General features: G+C 28.5%; 1 protein-coding gene across 1 annotated transcript; it reads right to left on the bottom strand.

Annotated features, from left to right (window-relative positions):
- Positions 1 to 8744: 8744 nt before the first annotated feature.
- Positions 8745 to 23583, bottom strand: LOC145270899 (uncharacterized). Its single transcript, XM_080126450.1, has 2 exons — positions 23135 to 23583; positions 8745 to 11308 (listed from the first exon to the last, which is right to left on the bottom strand). Exon 2 carries the CDS (start codon positions 10875 to 10877, stop codon positions 9675 to 9677), a length of 1203 nt encoding a protein of 400 aa, XP_079982576.1. The 5' UTR covers positions 10878 to 11308; positions 23135 to 23583; the 3' UTR covers positions 8745 to 9674.
- Between the last annotated feature and the right edge of the window lie 1752 nt (positions 23584 to 25335).

Raw genomic sequence — 25335 nt, 5'->3', positions numbered from 1 at the left:
TCTATTAAAAAGTAAATAATTAATTTACTCACCGAAAAGTAAATAATTAATTTACTCACAAATTGAAGAGAATAGGTCAATAAATAATATATTCAAATTTAAAACAAAAAAAACGTAGTGTTTTTTAGAATTTTACCTGTAAAGTTTGAAGTTTAAAAACCTTTTTTTTAAACCACGTTATTTGTTTTGTTTTTGTTTTTTGTTTTTTTTAATGGAACCTTGGTGCTTGCTCCTTTAATTGAAAAAAAATTAGGGCTTGAATTACATTTTTCAAGGAGTTATAAGCTTGGAAAGACAGGGGGTCGAATAATTCACGTCTCCCATTTTGAAATGTCTATTAAAAATAAATAATTAATTTATGTACCAAAGTCTTACATATCACAAATTGAAGAGAAAAGGTCAATACATAATATATTCAAATTTAAAACAACAAAAAGTACTGTTTTTTAGAAATTTACCTGTAAAGTCTGAAGTTTAAAACCGTAAAAAAAAAACACGTTGTTTTTTTATTTTTTTTTAATGAAACCTTGGTCCTTGCTCCTTTAATTGAAAAAAAAAATTAGGGCTTTAATTACATGTTTCGAGGAGTTATAAGCTTGGAAAGATGGGGTGGAATTATTTACTATTTTCACGAAATTTCTGACACACCTAGTGATGACTCCCTTTAAAAAAATAAAGGAAAATCTGTGAAGAGCAAAATAAGATCTGGTTCATCCACAATAGCTTTTCTCTTCTCAACTTCTTCACTCTATGTGGAACTTTAATGGAATATTCGAATATCTGTGTGTCCTATATAGAGATCACGTGTCACCCCAGGAATGGAGTCCCTTGATTTTTAAGAATACCGACCGAGGTAAAATTAAACAACTGTGTGTGAATCTGATTGTGAAGAACACACGTTTGTTAAAACCGTTTTCGTGTGAACAATGTGGCTCAGCTTTTCCAGAAAGTTCTAACTTAAAAAACACATGCAAACAAATATCTGCTGCCTTTTGACGACCTTTTATTTGCTAACAGAAATAGTCGCTAATGTGATATATAAACACCTGAATTATCTTGAGGATAAGCTGAAGGATATTTCTGGCAGAAATTTAGCACAAAAGGTCAACTTTTTAAACAAAATCATCCTGTAGGAGAGTTAAAATATACATAGATCATGTCAACAGACAAGATCAATAACAAGTTCTACGTGTATAAGTGTTAAATATTGGACTCCTGGGGAACGGCAAAAACTGAAGCAAAGGTTAACATTGCGATTTTAAATTGTTGTTGAATATTTCAAATTCAATAGAGAAAAAATATTATTGGAAGGATATATTCCAATAGCAGGTTTTGAAGTTGCAATATTTTCAAGGTCAAATATTTATCCATATCGAAATATAAAGCAATAAAATTTGGATCTTGGAATTCGCCCTCATCCGTTCGTTTCCAAAATTCTCAATAACTACTCATTAAATTTTTCTGAAATTTTACATGAAGTTACAACTTGCCAAGGGAGGAAATGTAAGATTCTTGGATTTTTTTAAATAAAAATTCTTGTTGCGTCCCCAGGGTCTCAAAAATATCACTTTTCGGGATATAGAATATGTTTTTTATATTGCTTTCTAAGCATCAAGTATTCAGCTACGCACTTCTTGGCCTTCGGGACAAGATCAAAGTGTAGTATCTGTTCCGGCAGATGCTGCACTTAGGATGGTTTGTACCAGTCAATGGAGGGGAAACCCTCTATACTGGGACAATTATTATTTTTGGTAACCAGAGTGCCCCCTTTTTGCCTACTTTTAGGGGAGCTGGTTTTTACCTCACATTAAAAACGGCCTTGTGCCTAATTTGCTTAGTGGGGGAGCAAATAAATACCATCTGTTCCGGCAGATGCTGCAGGCTATGACTAGCTATGACTAGCAAAGACCAGATGTGGGGGCAACCCCACATGCCTGACCATTAACCAGCTCCCATTTCCCACCTCTCGGGAGCTGGTCCCCTTTTTCCCTTCCCCCTCCCTTCACTCCTCACATTAAAAATCGGCCTTGTGCCTAATTTGCTCGGTGGGGGAGCAAATAAATACCATCTGTTCCGGCAGATGCTGCACTTCTATTTCTTGTTCTCTTTCGGTGGAGGAGAAATCCTTCACGACTGAGACAATTTTTATTTTTGTTCCTTTTCTCCACGTTAAAAAACGACCCTGGTGTCTAAGTCTGTCCCGTGGGGAGGCATAGAAAATAGGTACACATGAAGATTCAAACTTTTATATCAATATACCCTCGTGGGGAGGCAAGTAAATAAGAACATGTGTCAATTCGAATTTGTTTTACAATTCGAATTGACTATGTGTTTATTTTAATTCATGTTTGTTACGTGATAATGTTAGGCTGAGGAGTTTAAAAAATAAATTCTCAGCTAGTGTTCATAGGCGATCATGAAGAATTCGTCAGTGATAAGAACCTTCAATTTTTTGTACTTTGTACATAGATTATTTAGAGTTTTATCAGAAAGGAGATTTCTGGATCTGCCATGGAAATAGGAAGATAAAAAGCAGTATGAAGTGTGGTGCCGTTTATTTTACTGGCTGCAGTACCAGTGGAAGCTGAACCAAGGACAGTTGGATTTTCTATATCCTTGGGAGAAAGTGTTCGCTTGAACTTTTATACTTTTACAGTCCCATTACAAAAACATGACAAGGGGGTCAGTCAGGGAACCATATAATTTTTGGTTTGTTTTATAATGGATTACGGGAATTTGGGTTTAGTAAAACAAAATGTTATTTAGAACAATGATATTTAATTTAATAGCACAACAGTAAACAATTGGATAATCTGGACAATAAGAACTGTAATCGTTGGGTAACGGCAGTTAAACGAACAAAGAAATAATTGCTCATATAGTGACAGAAGACATAACAGTACAGTTAATCAGAGTTGGAGTTGGCCAGAGAGAAATAGACAGGAGGTTGGCCGTTAGAGTTTGTCAGGTTAGCGAAAGCATTTGACTGGCAAACTAGAGACAGCATAAGAAAAACGCAATGAAAATCCCAGAGGAAAATACATAAATGTAAAAATAGAAATACACAAGGAAACACAAAACAACTTGTCTTATTGCCTCGCAGTGAACGTTTTTTTTTCATTGTCTGTGAGACTAAGGGAACCGCAAACTAAGATTATTATCTTGTTATCAAACGGTCGTTACCTGTTGATGTCAATACAGGCAATAATGACGGGGAAAAGGGGGGCCGTTTTGAAAAGGTTGTTCATAATTTTTGTAGGTTTCCGACTACTTTTTGATTGTATTTGAAAAATAAAAGCCTAAAGTAAATTTCCAAAACGAAAAAATATTTGTACACATAAAAAGTATAATAAAAAATGTTTTCACGGCGACATTTGGAAGTGGACAAAGTCAGCAAATTTTTTAATCAATTAAATACATTGTGAACATCCTTTTTAAGATAAATCTTAGTTTTCTGTGTCAAAGATAATTAGTAAAGTCTTAAGATGTTGAATTAAATTTTTAAAAATTGTACAAAAATGTCGTAGTAATCCCCCCCCAAAGCGATAGATTCTAGCCTCACTTAAGCATAAACAAATGAAACGATTATTAAACGGAACCCCAAAATATCAGAAAATCAAAATGTTGTCTAAAAATGACGTCATATGTAATTGTACATTCCTATCGTGAACGTTTGCATAATATTTACCAGTTTTTAATTTAATTTTTTGTTACTTGTTTTAAATTATTTTTTTTAAGATTACACACACACACACACACACACACATATCTTCACTGTCAGTCAAGCAAGGAAAATATTAGAATCGTAGATATAAATATTATGTGAAATACGTATTCTAAAAATAAGTAGAAATACTTTTTGCAATTATAATCTTTTTGTGTGAAAATATTAAATAAACAATGCTTTAATCAATGATATTATCATAAGTTTGAGAAATTATTTTTTTTAGAATTATATCGAATTTTATAATACAGATTTTAGAGGCATTTTTTAATGTTCCTTTTTCGTTTTTTATTGTTACAAGTTACGATAAATTATTTTCATAAAAAAGCAAAAATAAATTAATTCATTTTTTAGTACTGAAAATCATAATTTTGGTAAAGTTGTCTTTTCTTTAAACAAAGCAATATATTTTTACTAAGATTAAATAAATTAATGGGTTGATCATATTCCCAGATCGTAATTTGATAAATACTGAAAACTTCATTAAAATTGGTTAATTTCCTTATGTTTTTTGGTGAATTTTTACGTAAAGGTGGCAAAGTGTTTATACATTTTGAGCAACGGTTATTTTGCACGTATCTATTTATTTACTATCTGCGTTGTTGGACATTTCATCAGAGTACAAGCAAAACTGCAAAATAACCGTTAACTCTTAAAATGAGGATATTCATATTCTTTGGATTACTGATATTCATATTCTTGGGATTATTGATATTCATATTCTTTGGATTATTGATATTCATATTCTTTGTATTATTGATATTCATATTCTTTGGATTATTGATATTCATATTCTTGGGATTATTGATATTCATATTCTTTGGATTATTGATATTCATATTCTTGGGATTATTGATATTCATATTCTTGGGATTATTGATATTCATATTCTTGGGATTATTGATATTCATATTCTTGGGATTATTGATATTCATATTCTTGGGATTATTGATATTCATATTCTTGGGATTATTGATATTCATATTCTTGGGATTATTGATATTCATATTCTTGGGATTATTGATATTCATATTCTTGGGATTATTGATATTCATATTCTTGGGATTATTGATATTCTTATTCTTGGGATTATTGATATTCATATTCTTGGGATTATTGATATTCATATTCTTGGGATTATTGATATTCATATTCTTTGGATTATTGATATTCATATTCTTGGGATTATTGATATTCATATTCTTGGGATTATTGATATTCATATTCTTGGGATTATTGATATTCATATTCTTGGGATTATTGATATTCATATTCTTGGGATTATTGATATTCATATTCTTTGGATTATTGATATTCATATTCTTGGGATTATTGATATTCATATTCTTGGGATTATTGATATTCATATTCTTGGGATTATTGATATTCATATTCTTGGGATTATTGATATTCATATTCTTTGGATTATTGATATTCATATTCTTGGGATTATTGATATTCATATTCTTTGGATTATTGATATTCATATTCTTTGTATTATTGATATTCATATTCTTTGGATTATTGATATTCATATTCTTTGGATTATTGATATTCATATTCTTTGGATTATTGATATTCATATTCTTGGGATTATTGATATTCATATTCTTGGGATTATTGATATTCATATTCTTGGGATTATTGATATTCATATTCTTGGGATTATTGATATTCATATTCTTGGGATTATTGATATTCATATTCTTTGGATTATTGATATTCATATTCTTTGGATTATTGATATTCATATTCTTTGGATTATTGATATTCATATTCTTTGGATTATTGATATTCATATTCTTGGGATTATTGATATTCATATTCTTGGGATTATTGATATTCATATTCTTGGGATTATTGATATTCATATTCTTGGGATTATTGATATTCATATTCTTTGGATCATTGATATTCATATTCTTGGGATCATTGATAATTCATATTCTTTGGATCATTGATAATTCATATTCTTTGGATCATTGATAATTCATATTCTTTGGATTATTGATAATTCATATTCTTTGGATTATTGATAATTAATATTCTTTGGATTATTGATATTCATATACTTTGGATTATTGATAAATCATATTCTTTGGATTATTGATATTCATATTCTTTGGATTATTAATAATTCATATTCTTTGGATTATTGATAATTCATATTCTTTGGATTATTGATATTCATATTCTTTGGATCATTTATATTCATATTCTTTGGATTATTGATATTCATATTCTTTGGATTATTGACATTCATATTCTTTGGATTATTGATATTCATATTCTTTGGATCATTGATATTCATATTCTTTGGATTATTAATATTCATATTCTTTGGATCATTGATAATTCATATTCTTTGGATTATTGATATTCATATTCTTTGGATTATTGATATTCATATTCTTTGCATTATTGATATTCATATTCTTTGGATCATTGATATTCATATTCTTTGGATTATTAATATTCATATTCTTTGGATCATTGATAATTCATATTCTTTGGATTATTGATATTCATATTCTTTTGATTATTGATATTCATATTCTTTGGATTATTGATATTCATATTCTTTGGATTATTGATATTCATACTCTTTTGATTATTAATATTCATATTCTTTGGATTATTAATATTCATATTCTTTGGATTATTGATATTCATATTCTTTGGATTATTGATATTCATATTCTTTTGATTATTGATATTCATATTCTTTGGATTATTGATATTCATATTCTTTGGATTATTAATATTCATATTCTTTGGATCGTTGATAATTCGTATTTTTTGGATTATTGATATTCATATTCTTTGGATTATTAATATTCATATTCTTTGGATCATTGATAATTCATATTCTTTGGATTATTGATATTCATATTCTTTTGATTATTGATATTCATATTCTTTGGATTATTGATATTCATACTCTTTTGATTATTGATATTCATATTCTTTGGATTATTAATATTCATATTCTTTGGATCATTGATAATTCATATTCTTTGGATTATTGATATTCATATTCTTTGGATTATTGACATTCATATTCTTTGGATTATTGATATTCATATTCTTTGGATTATTGACATTCATATTCTTTGGATTATTGATATTCATATTCTTTGGATTATTGATATTCATATTCTTTGGATTATTAATATTCATATTCTTTGGATCATTGATAATTCATATTCTTTGGATTATTGATATTCATATTCTTTGTATTATTGATATTCATATTCTTGGGATTATTGATATTCATATTCTTTGGATCATTGATAATTCATATTCTTTGGATTATTGATATTCATATTCTTTGGATTATTAATATTAATATTCTTTGGATCATTGATAATTCATATTCTTTGGATTATTGATATTCATATTCTTTGGATTATTGATATTCATATTCTTTGGATTATTGATATTCATATTCTTTGGATTATTAATATTAATATTCTTTGGATCATTGATAATTCATATTCTTTGGATTATTGATATTCATATTCTTTGGATTATTAATATTAATATTCTTTGGATCATTGATAATTCATATTCTTTGGATTATTGATATTCATATTCTTGGGATTATTGATATTCATATTCTTTGGATTATTGATATTCATATTCTTTGGATTATTAATATTAATATTCTTTGGATCATTGATAATTCATATTCTTTGGATTATTGATATTCATATTCTTTGGATTATTGACATTCATATTCTTTGGATTATTGATATTCATATTCTTTGGATTATTGCTATTCATATTCTTTGGATTATTGATATTCATATTCTTTGGATTATTAATATTCATATTCTTTGGATCATTGATAATTCATATTCTTTGGATTATTGATATTCATATTCTTTGGATTATTGATATTCATATTCTTTGGATTATTAATATTCATATTCTTTGGATCATTGATTATTCATATTCTTTGGATTATTGACATTCATATTCTTTGGATTATTGATATTCATATTCTTTGGATTATTGATATTCATATTCTTTGGATTATTGATATTCATATTCTTTGGATCATTGACATTCATATTCTTTGGATTATTGATATTCATAATATTCATATTCTTTGGATTATTGATATTCATATTCTTTGGATTATTGATATTCATATTCTTTGGATTATTGATATTCATATTCTTTGGATTATTGATATTCATATTGTTTGGATCATTGATAATTCATATTCTTGGGATTATTGACATTCATATTCTTTGGATTATTGATATTCATATTCTTTGGATTATTGACATTCATATTCTTTGGATTATTGATATTCATATTCTTTGGATCATTGATAATTCATCTTACAGAGTGGAACGATAAAGTTGTCGCTCTAAAAGTAGCAATACCACAGCTTTACTTTAAAACTTTTATTTACAAAAAAATCAATCCAGCTAACTTGATTATGTAGTAGAGATAACATCTATTCAATGTAGCTGCTTCCAGCCTCAATCATTCCCCTAGATACGGGTCCTAAACTGTGAGCATGACTTTTTTTTACAAAGCTCGCTTTGGTGTTGGGAGAGGTCATGTGGATGATGTTTGCGAAATATGACCAAAGTAGTCCAGAGCATTTAGGTCACGGGTCAGTGAGAGCAGGATACAAAGTCATATCACTCATTCTGAAGCTAGGCCTGGGTCTCTGTGGACGTCGACTTGTGCCGAGTCCTACACCCCGCCAGGTCTACCAGCGAAACCTGATTGAACTAGAGGGTCACGACATCCTTGAGCACATTCCAGTACAATTTGGTGTGTATTTTAAGCCGCTTTCGAAGATGTGATGTGGCATGATTCTAGAAACACTGCTTTTTGGACAAAAGTAAATCTCACAAGAAATTATATAATAGAAAAGTATATTCCACAATTACTAATGTAATACTTATAATAAAAACAATCATAGAAGTTGAAATTCATATTTTTAAAGTCTAGTAAAGACCAATGCTATATTTACATGAATGAGTTTAACATAAAGCTTTTCTAAATCTATTTCTTTTTATAAAAATATTTTTGTTAAATCAACATCGTCAAACAACTATTTATTTCTCATAAAAATAAAATAAAACGGAATAAAAATACTCATTTTTCTATCCAGAATCAATAAAATGCAAATGAATTACAGTTCATTATTTACTGTAAAATATTAATAGTCTCCATCAGATATTGTATTACATATTTATAAAAGTAAAACATGCATGGTAGGAAATAATAAAAATATATGCTGAAATTCAATATTTACATATGCACATTGTTTCTACACATTTTGGGATCGATTATCTTATTTTTGTGTCAAATCATACAACTAAAATTTAGAGATATAATTTTAGAAGTAATTTTTTCTCAGTAAATGAATTTGTGGTGGTATAGGTGGGCAACTGGCGCAGTTTTCTTTTCCTCAAAAAGGTTAGATTTTCTTATTCTCTAAAGTAACATCTGATTTGATGTTTTTCTCCACATTTCAAACTTTGAATAGTGGTAGCAAAGCAGAAGTGCCTACTCTTGAGCAAGTCCATGGTGGCATTTTAACTCTCTTGTGTTTCTATTTTTTGGTTACAGCAGTTGTTAGTCGTGGGGGCCAGAGTCTTGTTGTCAAGGCCTGATGACTGATCCCTGTTTGTCCCTGATATTATTATATTGTAACTTTCAGAAAAATGAGGTTTGCACCATTGCTTTTCTCTTCACGCCTGGTGCATGGATGAGTTAAGGGGCCCTTTTTATTCTGGGTGCAGGCCTGCCAGTTTTTCCTTTTGTTTTTACTTTTAGTCATTTTGGCTTTTTTTTTAAATATTCAGTCAATGTTTACATTCAGTGAAAAATATCCTTATGTCAGGGTCTCTGCCCTGACAAACCCTTAAGGAAAGAGACCAAAGATACCTGAGGGTGGTGTCTAGTAGATATTCAAGTCCTACACAGTGTGTGTTCGCATATGTTTTAACATATTTTGTTTCTGTGTAAAAGAAAAGCCGCATACTTCACAAGAATATGGTTTCTCTCCAGTATGTGTTCGCATGTGTTGCAACATACTTTCTTTCTGTGTAAAAGAAGAGCCACATATTTCACAAGAATATGGTTTCTCTCCAGTATGTGTTCGCATATGTCGCAACATATGCTGTTTCTGTGTAAATGAAGAGCGACATACCTTACAACAATATGGCTTCTCACCAGTATGTGTACGCATATGTTGCAACATGTGATGTTTCATTGTAAAACCTGAGCCACATACTTCACAAGAATATGGTTTCTCTCCAGTATGTATTCGAATATGTTGCAACATACCTTGTTTCTGTGTAAAAGAAAAGCCGCATACTTCACAAGAATATGGTTTATCTCCAGTATGTATTCGCATGTGCTGCAACATACTATGTTTCTGTGTAAAAGAAGAGCCGCATACTTCACAAGAATATGGTTTCTCTCCAGTATGTGTTCGCATATGCTTTAACATATTTTGTTTTACTGCAAAAGAAGAGCCACATACCTTACAACAATATGGTTTCTCACCAGTATGTGTACGCATATGTTGCACCATATGCTGTTTCATTGTAAAAGAAGAGCCACATACTTCACAATAATATGGTTTCTCTCCAGTATGTGCTTGCATATGTTTGACCATATTTTGTTTTTTTGTAAAAGAAGAGCCACATATTTCACAAGAATATGGTTTCTCTCCAGTATGTGTTCGCATATGTTGGAGCATGTTTTGTTTTTGTGCAAAAGAAGAGCCACATATCTCACAAGAATATGGTTTCTCTCCAGTGTGTATCCGCATGTGTTGCAACATACTTTGTTTCTGAGTAAAAGAAGAGCCACATACTTTACAATAATATGGTTGCTCTCCTGTATGTGTTCGCATATGTCTTACCATATTTTGTTTCTCTGTAAAAGAAGAGCCACATACTTTACAACAATAAGGTTGCTCTCCTGTATGTGTTCGCATATGACGCAACATACTTTGTTTCTGTGTAAAAGAAGAGCCACATATTTCACAAGAATATGGTTTCTCTCCAGTATGTGTTCGCATATGATAATTTGCATGGTGTTTTCTTGCGAAAACAGAACCACATACTTCACATACATATGAATTTTTTCTAGTATTAGAATCATAGCTCATTTTTAGGCAGAATATTGGAGATTTTATAGTCCCACTTTTTGTGAGAATCAGAACAGATTTCTAATCATTTATAATTTTTATTAAAGTTCTGGATAAGAAATTTAATCATATTATTAAATTTCTTAGTTTATTAAACATATGCGAGCGTATGTATATTAGACACATTCATTTTTTCCAACCATTCAATATATTTTCTATTATGTACGACTCATAAAAGATAAAATACATATACAGTTGACAAGAAAATGTTTCCTTTGATATATAGCCATAAAATCTGTTTCAACAACAGAAGAAAATTCATATAATTCACAGTAGCATGATTTCTCTAGTTTTAGGCATTTTCCATAAAAAATTTTTGAAATTTTAAAATGAATTTTCGTAAGACATTTCCATATTTCATATCACCAATTGTTTTTCTCCTGAATGATATTCTGTAAAATAAAAAAAATTAAAAGAAATTTCAAGAAAAAATATTTTTATACATATTCCACAAAATTAAAACAAATTTTTCAATGCAATGTCACATTGGCAATAATACATTGTTGTATTTAGTGATTTAAAAACAAAATATGTAATATTTTTAATTTTATTTTATTATCTATATATATAAAAGCCAAAATATGTGTTTGTGTGCATTTTTCTGTATGTCCGGGAAGGCTTTTTTCCAGCTACGTCTCGGCTTGTTTGCTCATTCTTGGAACTTTTTATATGCTACTCGGATGATAATATCTAAAACTTACAAAACCTCATAAAAATCTTTTATTTCGGCCATTTCTATCTTACAGAATTCATGCTGTTAATTCATTTTCTCTGCAGCTGCTATGGCGTGATATTTGACCCAGAAAACCACCTGAGTTTTTAAATGCTTATTTTCGACTCTTCTAAAGTCCCTACCTTTGTGGCGTCATGCTATGTCATCAGACTATTTACCTTAAGACTTCGGGTTCGAGCCTACCACCCTCCGAAAACGTTTTTGCTGGTTTTTGTTTGTTTTTGTGATATTTAAACAGGGTTATCACTTTTAGTTTCCATCTAACCCCCCCGCCAACTGAAACAACTCGTTATTTATGCCATTGTTCGCTGTTTTTGTTTTGTTTTTCAGATTTTTGTAGAAGTTTTAACATCGTTCGTTTTTTTTTGGGGGGGGGGTTTTGCCATCATGTTATTTTCTTTTTTAGTTTTTTTTAAAGAAATTTTAAGATTTAGTTTTTTTTATATTTAAACGGGGTTATTACTTCGCTTCTTCTTTTGTTTTTATTTATTTATTCTATTTATTCCCCACAACACACTAAACACTTGGGCAACGACGGGTACCCCCACTAGGTTTTTTTTTTATATAAAAATGAGTTTTCATCTAAAATAAACATTCAATAATTTAATGAGATTCGTTGTATTTACGGCTGAAAAAAGACTTGGCACTAATGTTTAAGGTAGAAAGGCTTAAAAGTAGAGTTCATGTGTCGGTTGTGCTTGATGAAAAGAGTTGATTGTCTTAAACCCATGCATATGATGGGTGGTGTACAAAGTAAAGAAAATGGGATGATTTCCATTAATAAAAGAAGATTGATTTATAATATTTTTATGCTCCATTTTGCTGGAATGATACGTGGCATAACTTATAGACGCATTTGTTTGCTTATGAAATGCATGTAGGAACACTTGAAACGCATTAGTTTATTCTGAGTGTACCAGACTGAGAATATGTTGGAAAAGAGCAAATTTTTCAGGTTATTATTTTGGGTAGTGAAATGCACATATGTATAATTGCAGAGAAAAGGATGATTAAATTTATATCTTGATAATGATGGACGAACCAATTAGTTTCTCCCTATTGGAAAATAAAAGCTCCTGAGAAAATATCTAACTCCAAACGGTCTAATTTCCTAAGCAACTTTCTGTATGTGTCGCTGTAAAATTGTTATTGTCCAAGAGTTTGATTTTCATGCAGAGTTTATCTAGCTATGAAATATGGAAGTAACCCAAATTCAAGGCACTGATAAAGCTGACAATTTATTTAGAAATACCGGTACGAGTGTGGAAGCAGTACAATGTAAAGTTTAACAATGAATAAACAATTGTTTTATAGAATAGTAGCAGAGGGTAGTTCAATCAATAGACATCTGCATTGTGGGCCCAGCAGGCTCCTACATTATTGTATTTGTAATTTTAATTGAATATAATTTGTTTTAGAATGCAATAATTTGTTGGTTTTTAATTGCCTTTGTCGATAAAATGGAAGGTTGCTCTATACAAGTACTCGAGGTGACTGGCTCTCAGTAAACAGTTCTTGAGTTGGAAGCACCAGTTTAGTTTCAGAACAGTTTCCGATGGTTAGTTGTTCTATAAAAGTCCTCTCAGTAGACAGTTCTTTAGTTCGAAGCAACAGTGCAAAAGAATACTAAAAACTAAACATGTTTAAAATGCAGATAATTTACTTTAATTCTTTAATATAAAAGCTGTCTGTTTACTAATATGATCAGTTTACTATCGTAGAGGTTTTTGCATTATAGACATATGCCGTTCAGTTTTTCTGAGTTAAGTCTGTAAAATAATAAATTATATTAGTGTTTTATTTGACTTGACGTGAGAAGTTTTGAATTCTCATAAAAATTGTATTTTTTAAATTCTCATTTTCTTTATAGATTTTAAACATTAAAGAATCAAATTTCATGTGTTTTCACTTGAAGTAGAAAACTAATGTAAATAATATTAAACATCAAATAATATGAAGTTACTTACTAAACACTGGAATGAAATCTATTCAATTAGGATTATCCATTAAAATATAATTAAATGTAAATAATGCAAATCTTAGACTATTGTTAAATTATTTTTATATTATGATCAATCGAATACATTTTTAGACTATTGTCAAGTTATTTTTATATTATAATCAATCGAATACATTTTTAGACTATTGTCAAGTTATTTTTATATTATAATCAATCGAATACATTTTTAAACGATTGTCAAGTTATTTTTATATTATAATCAATCGAATACATTTTTAGACTATTGTTAAATTATTTTTATATTATAATCAATCGAATACATTTTTAGACTATTGTCAAGTTATTTTTATATTATAATCAATCGAATACATTTTTAAACGATTGTCAAGTTATTTTTTATATTATAATCAATCGAATACATTTTTAGACGATTGTCAAGTTATTTTTATATTATAATCAATCAGATACATTTTTAGACGATTGTCAAGTTATTTTTATATTATAATCAATCGAATACATTTTTAGACTATTGTTAAATTATTTTTATATTATAATCAATCGAATACATTTTTAGACGATTGTCAAGTTATTTTTATATTATAATCAATCGAATACATTTTTAAACGATTGTCAAGTTATTTTTTATATTATAATCAATCGAATACATTTTTAGACGATTGTCAAGTTATTTTTATATTATAATCAATCAGATACATTTTTAGACGATTGTCAAGTTATTTTTATATTATAATCAATCGAATTCATTTTTAGACGATTGTCAAGTTATTTTTTTATTATAATCAATCGAATACATTTTTAGATATATGAATGCATTAAAATAAACTAACACTCTTAAACTTTAAATTTAATTACATTCTTTTTGTACAGCTGAAAACTATGATTCAATAAATAAACAAATAAAAATGAACATAGTCATCAGATCCAAAGTTATTCAATATTTTCGCAACTTAATTATTAATGTGGAATGTTTTCTATGCGGAACAAATAAGCTATACAATATTTCCATACCTTAACTATTTAATATTCAAATCCGATTTACAAATCTGGTTTGAAAAATTCTGCACATGCATAAATAAATACAAAGCGATGAAAACTTATTTTAATCGACAATCATAGGGATTGTTTTCTTTTTTATTTTATTCATTTTTAAATTTATATATTTTATTTTTCTACATTCCTAACATAAACAAAACAAATATAAAAAACCGAAAACATTTTTGAAAAATTGCTTTGTGTTACAAAAAAGTCATTCCACTTAAATGTGTGTTTTTTAATAATAAAATAGGCAAACATTTTTTTCATAATTTGCTGGCGAATGTTGAAACTAAAATATTTAGTAAATTTTATCTTCATGTATTACACAATTAGATTAGATAAAAACATCATATTTACTTGAATTCCCAAGAGGTCAAAGGTCAGATTGCAAGTTGGAATCATTTAAAAAAAACAAAAAAAAACAAATGTTTACAATTTAAATATTTTTTAAGTTTTTTACAGTTTAAAAAGGTTAAAAGGGTTTGTATTACTGTACACATTTATTCGAAAAAGTTGTCAAAAAACAAATATATAACAAATAAATGTTATCAAATGCAAGATAAGTTACTTTTCTGCCTAACTGGATATATTTAAGTGTTTTTATTTAATGTAACATGTTTATTCAGCTCGAAAAACAAAGTGTTTACCGCTGTATTAGAAAATTAAAAAATATCGCCCGAATCTTTCTTTGACATGGTAAGTTTATGAAAATGAGTGAAAAATAAAAAAATATGCAAAATACTGTTAAAACCCCACCGAGTATATGTCAGCCTATATATTGAGCTAGTTTCTAACAGTATTTTGTATACTTTTTATTTTTAACCCTTTTTCCCAAAACTTACCGTGTCAAAGAGAGAGTAGGGCGCCATTTTTAATTTTCCAATACATCGGTAAGCACTGCATGTTTTTCGAGAGGAATAAACCTGTTACTTAAATAAAAGCACTAAAAATTATCCAGTTAGGTAGAAAAGTAATTTATTTTGCCTATGATAACATTTATTTGTTATATATTTGTTTTTAACAACTTTTTCCAATCTTTGTGTAACAGTAATACAAACCTGGTTAAAATTACGCATATCTATATAAAACTCAGATCAGCTTGTCCAGTTGTTAAAACCATGTTAACCAAAAGAAACTACTGAATTATCAAAACATAATAACATCTAACTTTTTTTATAAATGGAACACAACAAAATATTGTACAAGTAATTGCTACCAAAGGCAATAAAAGTGGCCTCTCATAGTTAACAGGTTCGATAAGAAGAAAAATGAAGAAATTAAAATCATTAAAGGTTAACTTCATCTTCCGCATCCCTGTGTTTACAAACCCATTTGGCGGGAGTGACGTCCAATAAATTTTTAGTTACAGATGACCACAACTGTATAGAATGTACCTTTTTTTAGATGAAAATATAAAAATAGAAGTTTTATTCAAACAGTCTTTATTTGAACCCAATGGACTGCTTTTTGTATATTTATGAACTGTTTTTTTTTCTTAATAATATGTTTATGAACTGCTTTTTTTAATCAAACAAAAATAGAACTTTTATAATAAAATATATATTATGAACTGTTTTTCAAACATCAGGTGTTGGTAATTTTTATGAATAATCTCTCTCTCTCTCTCTCTCTCTCTATATATATATATATATATATATATATATATATATATATATATATATATATATAAATGTAATTCTTGGTTCGTTAGTTATCAATAAAACGATATTTCTATATTATCAATTAAATTGAAATTTTTTGACAGTCTATCCTTAGAGTAGAGAAATGTTTTTATGTTATTAAAATAAACTAACATTAAAAATTATAAATTAAATAAAATAAAAAATATTTTTGTAAGCCGATTTGCGGGACTGTTTTCTGGTAGAACTTCCGTTTCAATTCATTTCATACACCATGATTTGACGACTCGAATTACAAAATTTCATTTTCTGTTTACTCGATAAGTAAAATAGCATCCCCTATTTTTAAAATTAAAATTCATTTGTTTATCTTCCCATTTTTTTAATTTAAAATTTTTTGTTTGTTATATCAGGTCAAAGAACATTAACAATACTATCTTTGTTGTAAAAATTATTTCTTAACAAAATTGGCAGCACACTTTTATTGTTTTTTTTTGTTTTAGTGTTTTTTTTGTTTTTGTTTTTATAAACAGTTGTTTCTATATACGAAAATATGAACTTTTTAGTATTAAATTAAAACTATAAATTGTTAGGTGAAAGTACAGGTTTTTCGAAGAATATTTACTGTTTTATAACCAGCCATTCTTACCATGGAGAGGGGGGTGTTTTGTAACTATTCTCTGCTTTCAACTAACAATTTATTATTAGAAAAAGATATCATGAAATTATAAAAAATAAAAAGATATTGTGAAAGTTGAATTTAACTTAAAAAACAATGTGAACGGTGCATTCAACATTGTAGCTATTTGTTAGTCGATTAATGTTTTGCTTTTGCTTTTTTTTTTTTTTGTTAGGTTAAAGTTTTTGGGTTTTTTCAAGAAAATCTTTAACAAAATTGAAAGTACACTTCTTTTTTTTTACAGTTGTTTTATATAAGAAAATATGAATGCTTTTTGTTTATTAAAGAAAATGTAAGGTGAAATACAGAAAAGTTTCTACCAAGAAAACCGTTATTTTTTCAGCCATTCTTACCATGAAGAGGGAATGGTGTTTTATAAGTATTCTCTGCTTTCAACTAACAATTGATTAAAAAAAAACAAAAGATAAGTTTTCACATTAGGTCTACCTCCACAATTTTTTTACATGGATAGGTTGGGGGGCTTATTTAGAAAGCTGTTCTTAACATGGGGAGAATGGTGGTATTTATCCAAAAAGCCGTGTTTACGTGGGTGGGGGGGTTAGGAGTGTTTATTCTGAAAGTCGTTCTTAATATGGAGAAGTTAAGGGTGTTTATTCATGGCTGCCAGTGAATTATTGTGCGCAGTACAGGTCTTTATATCTCGAAAATTACTTGCCTCTGCAAAATTGAAATGAGATTTTCTTATTCAGCATAGCCGAAAATCTTTAAAAGTAACCATTTTAAAGAAAATTGTGGAGGTGGACCTAATGTAAAAAAAAAAATACAAAAAAAAATGATATTGTGAAATTTCAATTTAACTTGGAAAAACTATTTTAAAATAGCGCGATACCAAAAATAAAAATAGACAGAAAAATACCCCCTTCGGGGTTGTACTTGCACAAAAATTTGAAAAAGTTTTCAACAAAAACAAATATATAACAAGTAAATGTTTTCAAAGGAAAGATAAGTTACTTTTCTACCTAACTGGATAATTTTTAGTGTTTTTATTGGGTTTGTATTACTGTCCACATAATTTCGAAAAAGTTGTCAAAAAACAAATGTATAACAAATATTATCAAAGCAAGATGAGTTACTTTTCTACCAAACTCGATAATTTTTTAGTGTTTTTATTTAATGTAAAATGTTTATTCGGCTCGAAAAACACAGCATTTACCGCTATATTTGAAAATTACAAATAGTGACAGACTCTGACTTAAACATGTTAAGTTTGGGAAAATGAGTTAAAACTAAAAACTATACAAAGTACTGTTAAAAAAACACCGAATATATGTCAGCCTATGTAACGGTAACACATTGAGTGAGTTCCTGACAGTATTCAAAACAGTGTTACCATGACATAGGCTGACATATTCGGTGGGTTTCTGACATTATTTTGTATAGTTTTTTAGTTTTAACTAATTTTCCCAAACTTAACGTGTTCAACAGTCTGTCGACATTTGTATTTTTCAAATATACCGATAAACACTGCATGTTTTCGAACCGATTAAACCTTTTACACTTAATAAAAACACTAAAATCTTTTCCAGTTAGTTAGAAAAGAAACTTATCTTGTCCTTGATAATATTTAGTTATACAAACCCGTTTTATTTAATATAATGTTTAGTCGGCTTGAAAACAGTGTTCATCGGTGTATTTGAAAAATACAAATGGTGGTGGACACTGTAGATTATGTTAAGTTTAGAAAAAGGAGTTAAAACTAGAAAAACTATACAAAATACTGTCAGAAACCCACCGAATATGTCAGCCGATGCCATGGTAACACTGTTTTGTATAGTTTTTAGTATTTAACTGATTTTCTCAAACTTAACATATTCAACAGTCAGTAATCCGCATTTGGCCGTAACTTATGATAAGTACTTATAGAATTATGCTGTATTATGGTAAGTAATCTCCATAATTTCTTTACGTATGATAAGTACTTATAAAGTAATGCTGTACTATGGTGAGTAATCCGTATTTATTCTGAACTTATGATAAGTACTTACCGATTAATGCTGTACTCTGATGAGTAATCTGTATTAATTCTTAACTTATGATAAGTACTAAGAGTTTAATTCTGTACTATGATGAGTAGTCCATAAAATTCGTAACTTATGATAAGTAGTTATAGATTATTGCTGTACTGTGATGAGTAATCTGTATTAATTCTTAACTTATGATGAGTACTTATAGATTAATGCTGTACTGTGGTTAGTAATCCATATAAATTCCTAACTTAAGAGGAGTACTTATAGAGTAAAGCTGTACTGTGGTGAGTAATCTGTATTAATTCTTAACTTATGATAAGTACTTATAGATTAATGCGGTACTGTCGTGAGTACACGATATTAATTCTAACATTATGTTAAGTACTTATAGATTAATAATATACGGCGATGGGTAATCTGTATTTGGTGAGTAATCCGTAATAATTCTCTCCTTATGATAATTACTTATAGATTAATGCTGTACTGTGGTGAGTGCGCCATATAATTCTGTAACTCATGAGAAATCTATATATATAAAAGCGAAAATGTATGTGTGTATGTATGTACGCTTTTCCTCGATGTCCACAAAAGGCTTCTTTCAAAGAAGCGCTTGCTCGGTTCACAACTTCTTAAAACTTTTTACATCATCTATAAATTGTAATATCTCAGAGTTATCCACGGAGCTCGCCTATTTTATTGACTTTCAAACGTTAATTATTCCACATTTCCCGCATCGGCATGCGTTACATTTGGTTTTCGGTATAAAAAAAAGCAAAACTCGACTCTAATCACAGGCCGAAAGCCAGTTGTCTCAAGAGAGCTAAGTAACGTTTGTTCAATGTCGATGTCGTCATATCAGACTGTAGCTTTCATTTTGCTCCTCGCAGGGAGCGGATTTTTAAAAACAAACAAACCGATTTATTCACCTCATTCAAAACTGTCCCGCACAAAATCATAACTGCTGAATACCTATCGCCATCCCATCAATCAAAAATGCGCACCTGTTTTTTTAACACTTTACTGTTTTCAACTGCGTGTCGTGAAGGCTTCGTTTTTTTTTCACATACCCCGAAAAACACCCGGGCAACGCCGGGTACCCCTCGCTAGTTATATATAAATGCTGTACTGTGGTGAGTAATTCGTATGAATTCTTAACGTATGATGAGTACTTATAGATTAATGGTATACTATGGTGATTAATCCGTATTTATTCTTATGATGAGTATGAAGATTGTATTGGTGTAGAGAGCGCACCGTTAGGGCTGGACGCTGAGCTTATTTCGGGCCCGCTCATCTATGGCCTGTCTCGTTGGAGACGTGACTGGCTATTGCTCACTCGGGATCTTGCCTCCGATCGCCGGGCTTGGGCCGCAGCGGTACGAGATGTGCATCTTCATGAAGCCGACTCAACTCCTCCAGGGTGAATGTCGTTTCAAGTACAAGTACAAGTACTCATAGATTCATGCTGTACTGCTGTGAGTACGACATATTAATTCTAAAATTATAAGTACTTATCGATTAATGCTGTACTATACTGTGTTCAGCAATTCGTATTGATTCTTAACATATGATAAGTAGTTATCGATTAATGCTGTACTATACTAAGTAATCTGTATTGTTTTTAACTCATGATGAGTACTTATAGATCAATGCTGTACTGTCGTGAGTATGCCATATTAATTCCTAACTTATGATAAGTACTTAAAGATTAATGTTGTACTGTGATGAGTAATCGGTATTAATTCTTTATTTACGATAAGTATTAGAATTTAATGCTGTACTGTGATGAGTAATCGGTATTAATTCTTTATTTACGATAAGTATTAGAATTTAATGCTGTGCTATGATGAGTAATCCGTATTAATTCTTATCAGTACTCATAGATTAGTGCTGTAATGTGGAGAGTAACCCGTATCTACTCTTAACTCATGACAGGTATTTATAGATTAATGCTGTACTGTGGCGAGTCACTCGTATTAATTCTTACCTTATAATGAGTACTCATAGATTAATGTTGTACTATGGTTAGTTATCCGTATTTATTCTTAACTTATGACAATTACTTATAGATTAATGCTGTACTGTGATGAGTAATCCGTATTTACTCTTAACTTATGATGAGTACTTATAGAATTATGCTGTACTGTGGTGAGTAATTTGCATTAATTCTTAACTTATGATGAGTACGCATAAATTAATACTGTACTGTGGTGTGTAATCCGTATTTATTCTTAACTTATGATAAGTATTTATAAAATTATGCTGTACTGTAGCAAGTAATACGTATAATTTCCAAACTCAGGATAAGTACTGTGGTGCGTATAATTCATAAAAATAATAATACTTACAGATTAATGTGGTAAGTAATCCGTATTAATTCTTAACTTATGATGAGTATTTATATATTAATATGGTACTTATATTAATTTTTACTTAATATAAACATTTTTAAATTTATCCTGTACTGTGGTGCGTAATTTGTAATTATTCCTAACTGTGCTTCGAATGGATTCTATAATACTTAGTTCACTACATAAGGTAAATTATAACAATAACATAATAGTAAACCATTTTTCAATCAACATTTTTTATTTTATTGAATGCATACTAAATCGAGTGAAGATAATCAAACACGCATATATTGGAGGTATAATTAGGTTAAATGTTGAAACGACTCAGAGAAATCTATCCTATTTTTTTATTTTAATATACTTTCAAACGAATAGTTCTATTATGTAACAAATATATATATAAGAGAAAGAAAATTAAAACTGTAAGTTGAACTTTACAATAAAAATTTAGTGTTCACCTGGATACTTCAAAAAACAATTTACAAAGTCTTTTCTCTGCAGATGCTATTCTTGCTATTCTTCTCATCAGAGGACATAAGAAATCAGCAAATTATATTTGTAGCAATGCTAGAATTTACTAGTTATGACATTAAGTGAAACCGCAATTTATTGTAGTTATAAATTGCCAAGAAAAGAAGCTAAAAATCGTTGGATATGTAAAAAAAAATATAAACAAAAACTGTGCATAATAATAAGCTCTACTCTCTATTGCGTATTGAGCTTTCTTATTCGGTTGGGATTAAATTATATTTATATAAAAACTGTTATTTATATTAGTTTAAAGTTTACCATTGCATATATCAGGCAAACACTACTTTCCTGTGATTTCATTAATATATATATACATATATAAATATATTAACGTTAACAATGGCCGAATGGATTTAGTCTTGCTAATGAAGCCAGAGATGGCTTCTGTTACCGAGTTCGAATCTACTGACTGGTGTTAATCATGACATTCTGCACTAATTATTCCTGAAGGGATGAAACGCTAGTGTCTGCAGGTATTTAATAATTATTATAAATAATAATAATAATAATAATAATAATAATAATAATAATAATAATAAAAATAATAATGATGATGATAATATATATATATATATATATATATATATATATATATATATATATATATATATATATATATATATACATTTCTTGAACCATTTAAGTAACTGTTGAAAGTATTCTACTCCTGTCATGATTATACCGTTTATAGATTTATTCTTTATACTCACTATTCCATAGATAACTATAATATATATTGATTCAACGGGTCCTGGGTAGTCTAGTATCTAATCAAATTCATCTCTGAAAACCTTGAATAAGTCATATTCCCGATAAAAAAGGTACTTATGCAGAATACGGAGCATGCTATTTTTAGATATGATTCTCAAGTTAAATTCAATGCTTATGGTAGATCTTGTTTATTAAATTGTTACGTGAAAGCACAGAATATTTGTTAAAAAACAGCATTTTACATGTTACGAATGGGTTTATAAATAATATTGTTTATATTTCAGTACGGTCCGTATTCTGCAAAAGTACAAAAAAGTATTTTCCACAATTTTAAAGGCAACCAAATGCAAAAAAAAAAAAACGTGTTGTAGAATAAAAATAAAAACAAATAAACAACAACAAAACTATTTCAAAAATCGCGATTGTAGACAATTGTATAAAATTATCAACTTCGTTTACACGCAAACTTGGTACGTTGTCATATTTCTATATCAAAAACAAATTAATCCCGCGTACCCTTGTAAAAAATGAACAACAAATAAAAGCACTTAAATTGAAGCAATACTTACATTTTGTTGTACGAATTGATTTCAAGAAAGAAACGATTATGTGTTGATTCAAACCAGACGAGGTCGACGGTTCGAAGTTAAAATTTATGAAGGCCGCCGGAAAAGCAAGTTCGCAGAAAATTAAAAGCAAGCTAAAGTAAATGTCCCATTGTTAAACGGTTGATCTTTTTGTTGAATACTAACGTTAAAAAATTATTGAAGTTGTTGACATATTTTAATAAAAACAAATTATTACATGACTGATGGGTGGAAGGGCATGATGACTGATTGACTGAGACATATCCAACAATCTCTCTTATAAAAATACAAAGAGATTAATTACTGTCCTTGGCGGGTTATAGAGTTAGTTCCCATAGTTAAAAAAAATATAAATAACAGAATTAAATCCTTAAACGATTAACGTAATTTGGAAACATTTGCCTTGGAAGATACAAGCAGCTTGGACGCAGTTACAGAGTAATTTCCCTTAGATTTAAAAACTTGAACAGAGTTAGTTTTTTCATTGGATTAGAAATAAATAAGTAAATAAATAAATAAATAAATAAATAATAATAATAATAATAATAATAATAATAATAATAATAATAATAATAATAATAATAATAAAAAGAATTACTTCTGCTAAACAATTAAAATAATTTTTTAATAACGTTTTAAAACAATGTTAAAATGTAACGGCCAATTTAAATTTAAACGAAAGTGTCAACAAAAAGGGTAATCTCCAAAAATACCGTTAGGGCTTACAACATGGCCGCCAGAAGAGTCACGTGATCCGGTTGATCCAAAACATGAATCGCCGTATTACGAAACCGGAAAACGCAAATTTAAAGCAAACTTTTGTAAACATTGTTTTTAAAAAATAAAAAAATAATACTTCTATTATGTTTTAAACGACTGTAATAGTTTATTTTGGAAGTATATTTCATAAAGAAAATTGACAACCCACTTTAAAAACAGAAATTACGAGTTTTATATATTTTATTCGCAGTTTTTTGTTGGGGGTGTCAAAAATTCCGCCTAAAATTCTGATACACCTAGTCGACCACTTGTTTGTTCTGAATAAAATACTTTTTATAAACACTGTTTTAACTAAAAACAACCTAAGATTGTTTCTCAAAGTTTGCCTATTTTTATAACAACATTATATCAACAAAAAATTAAATACAAACAAATTGTGATTGTTTGTCAAAGTTTGCCTTCAAGGCTGCGTTTTCCATTTGCACGATTCATGTTTTGGATCAACCGGATCACGTGACTCTTCTAGCGGCCATGTTGTAAGCCCTAACGGTATTTTTGGAGATTACCACAAAAAGAGTGGATATACATTTTCTGATCTCATGAGTAGGGGGGGGTGTTACCCGTTAAACATGTGAGAAATATACTAACTACAGTCAGGTAAATATATAAATATTTATTGAAAACTATCGAACAATTTATCATTATTTATTTATTATCTGTTTACAAAGACTGAATAATTTCTGTCGTTAAAAGCTCAAACTCACTTTCTATCTAAAAAGTTATGGTTTATTGTTTATTCACATGATTTAGAAATAAAATATTTTTCATCAAAATTAAAGAAATAAAAAAAATATTTGCTTAAAGTTAAGAAATAAAACATGGTTTTAAAATTTATAAAGTTTAGCATGATTTAGAAATAAAAATAATATATTATTGGTTACGATTAAGTGAAAAATAATATTGAAAGAAATTAAGCATTATTTCTTGGAATTTAAGTACTAAAATATTATCTATTAAAATTTAAGAAATAAGAAATTTAAGTACTAAAATATTATCTATTAAGATTTAAGAAATAAGATATTTAAGTAGTAAAATATTATCTATTAAAATTTAAGAAATAAGAAATTTAAGTTGTAAAATATTATCTATTAAAATTTAAGAAATAAGATATTTAAGTAGTAAAATATTATCTATTTAAATTTAAGAAATAAGAAATTTAAGTACTAAAATATCATCTATTAAAATTTAAGAAATAAGAAATTTAAGTACTAAAATATTATCTATTAAAATTTAAGAAATAAGAAATTTAAGTACTAAAATATTATCTATTAAGATTTAAGAAATAAGAAATTTAAGTTCTAAAATATTATCTATTAAAATTTAAGAAATAAGAAATTTAAGTACTAAAATATTATCTATTAAGATTTAAGAAATAAGATATTTAAGTAGTAAAATATTATCTA

This window comes from Euprymna scolopes, chromosome 46 (genome assembly GCF_053919585.1).
Source record: "Euprymna scolopes isolate OS-2025 chromosome 46, ASM5391958v1, whole genome shotgun sequence".
Taxonomy (NCBI): domain Eukaryota; kingdom Metazoa; phylum Mollusca; class Cephalopoda; order Sepiida; family Sepiolidae; genus Euprymna; species Euprymna scolopes.
The sequence above is the reverse complement of the archived record's forward strand: the minus strand, read 5'-3'. Positions and strand labels throughout refer to the sequence as shown.

Bases quoted from the DNA above. Each gene is read 5' to 3' on its own strand.
- LOC145270899 (XM_080126450.1), bottom strand. From the start codon at position 10,877: ATGAGCTATGATTCTAATACTAGAAAAAATTCATATGTATGTGAAGTA.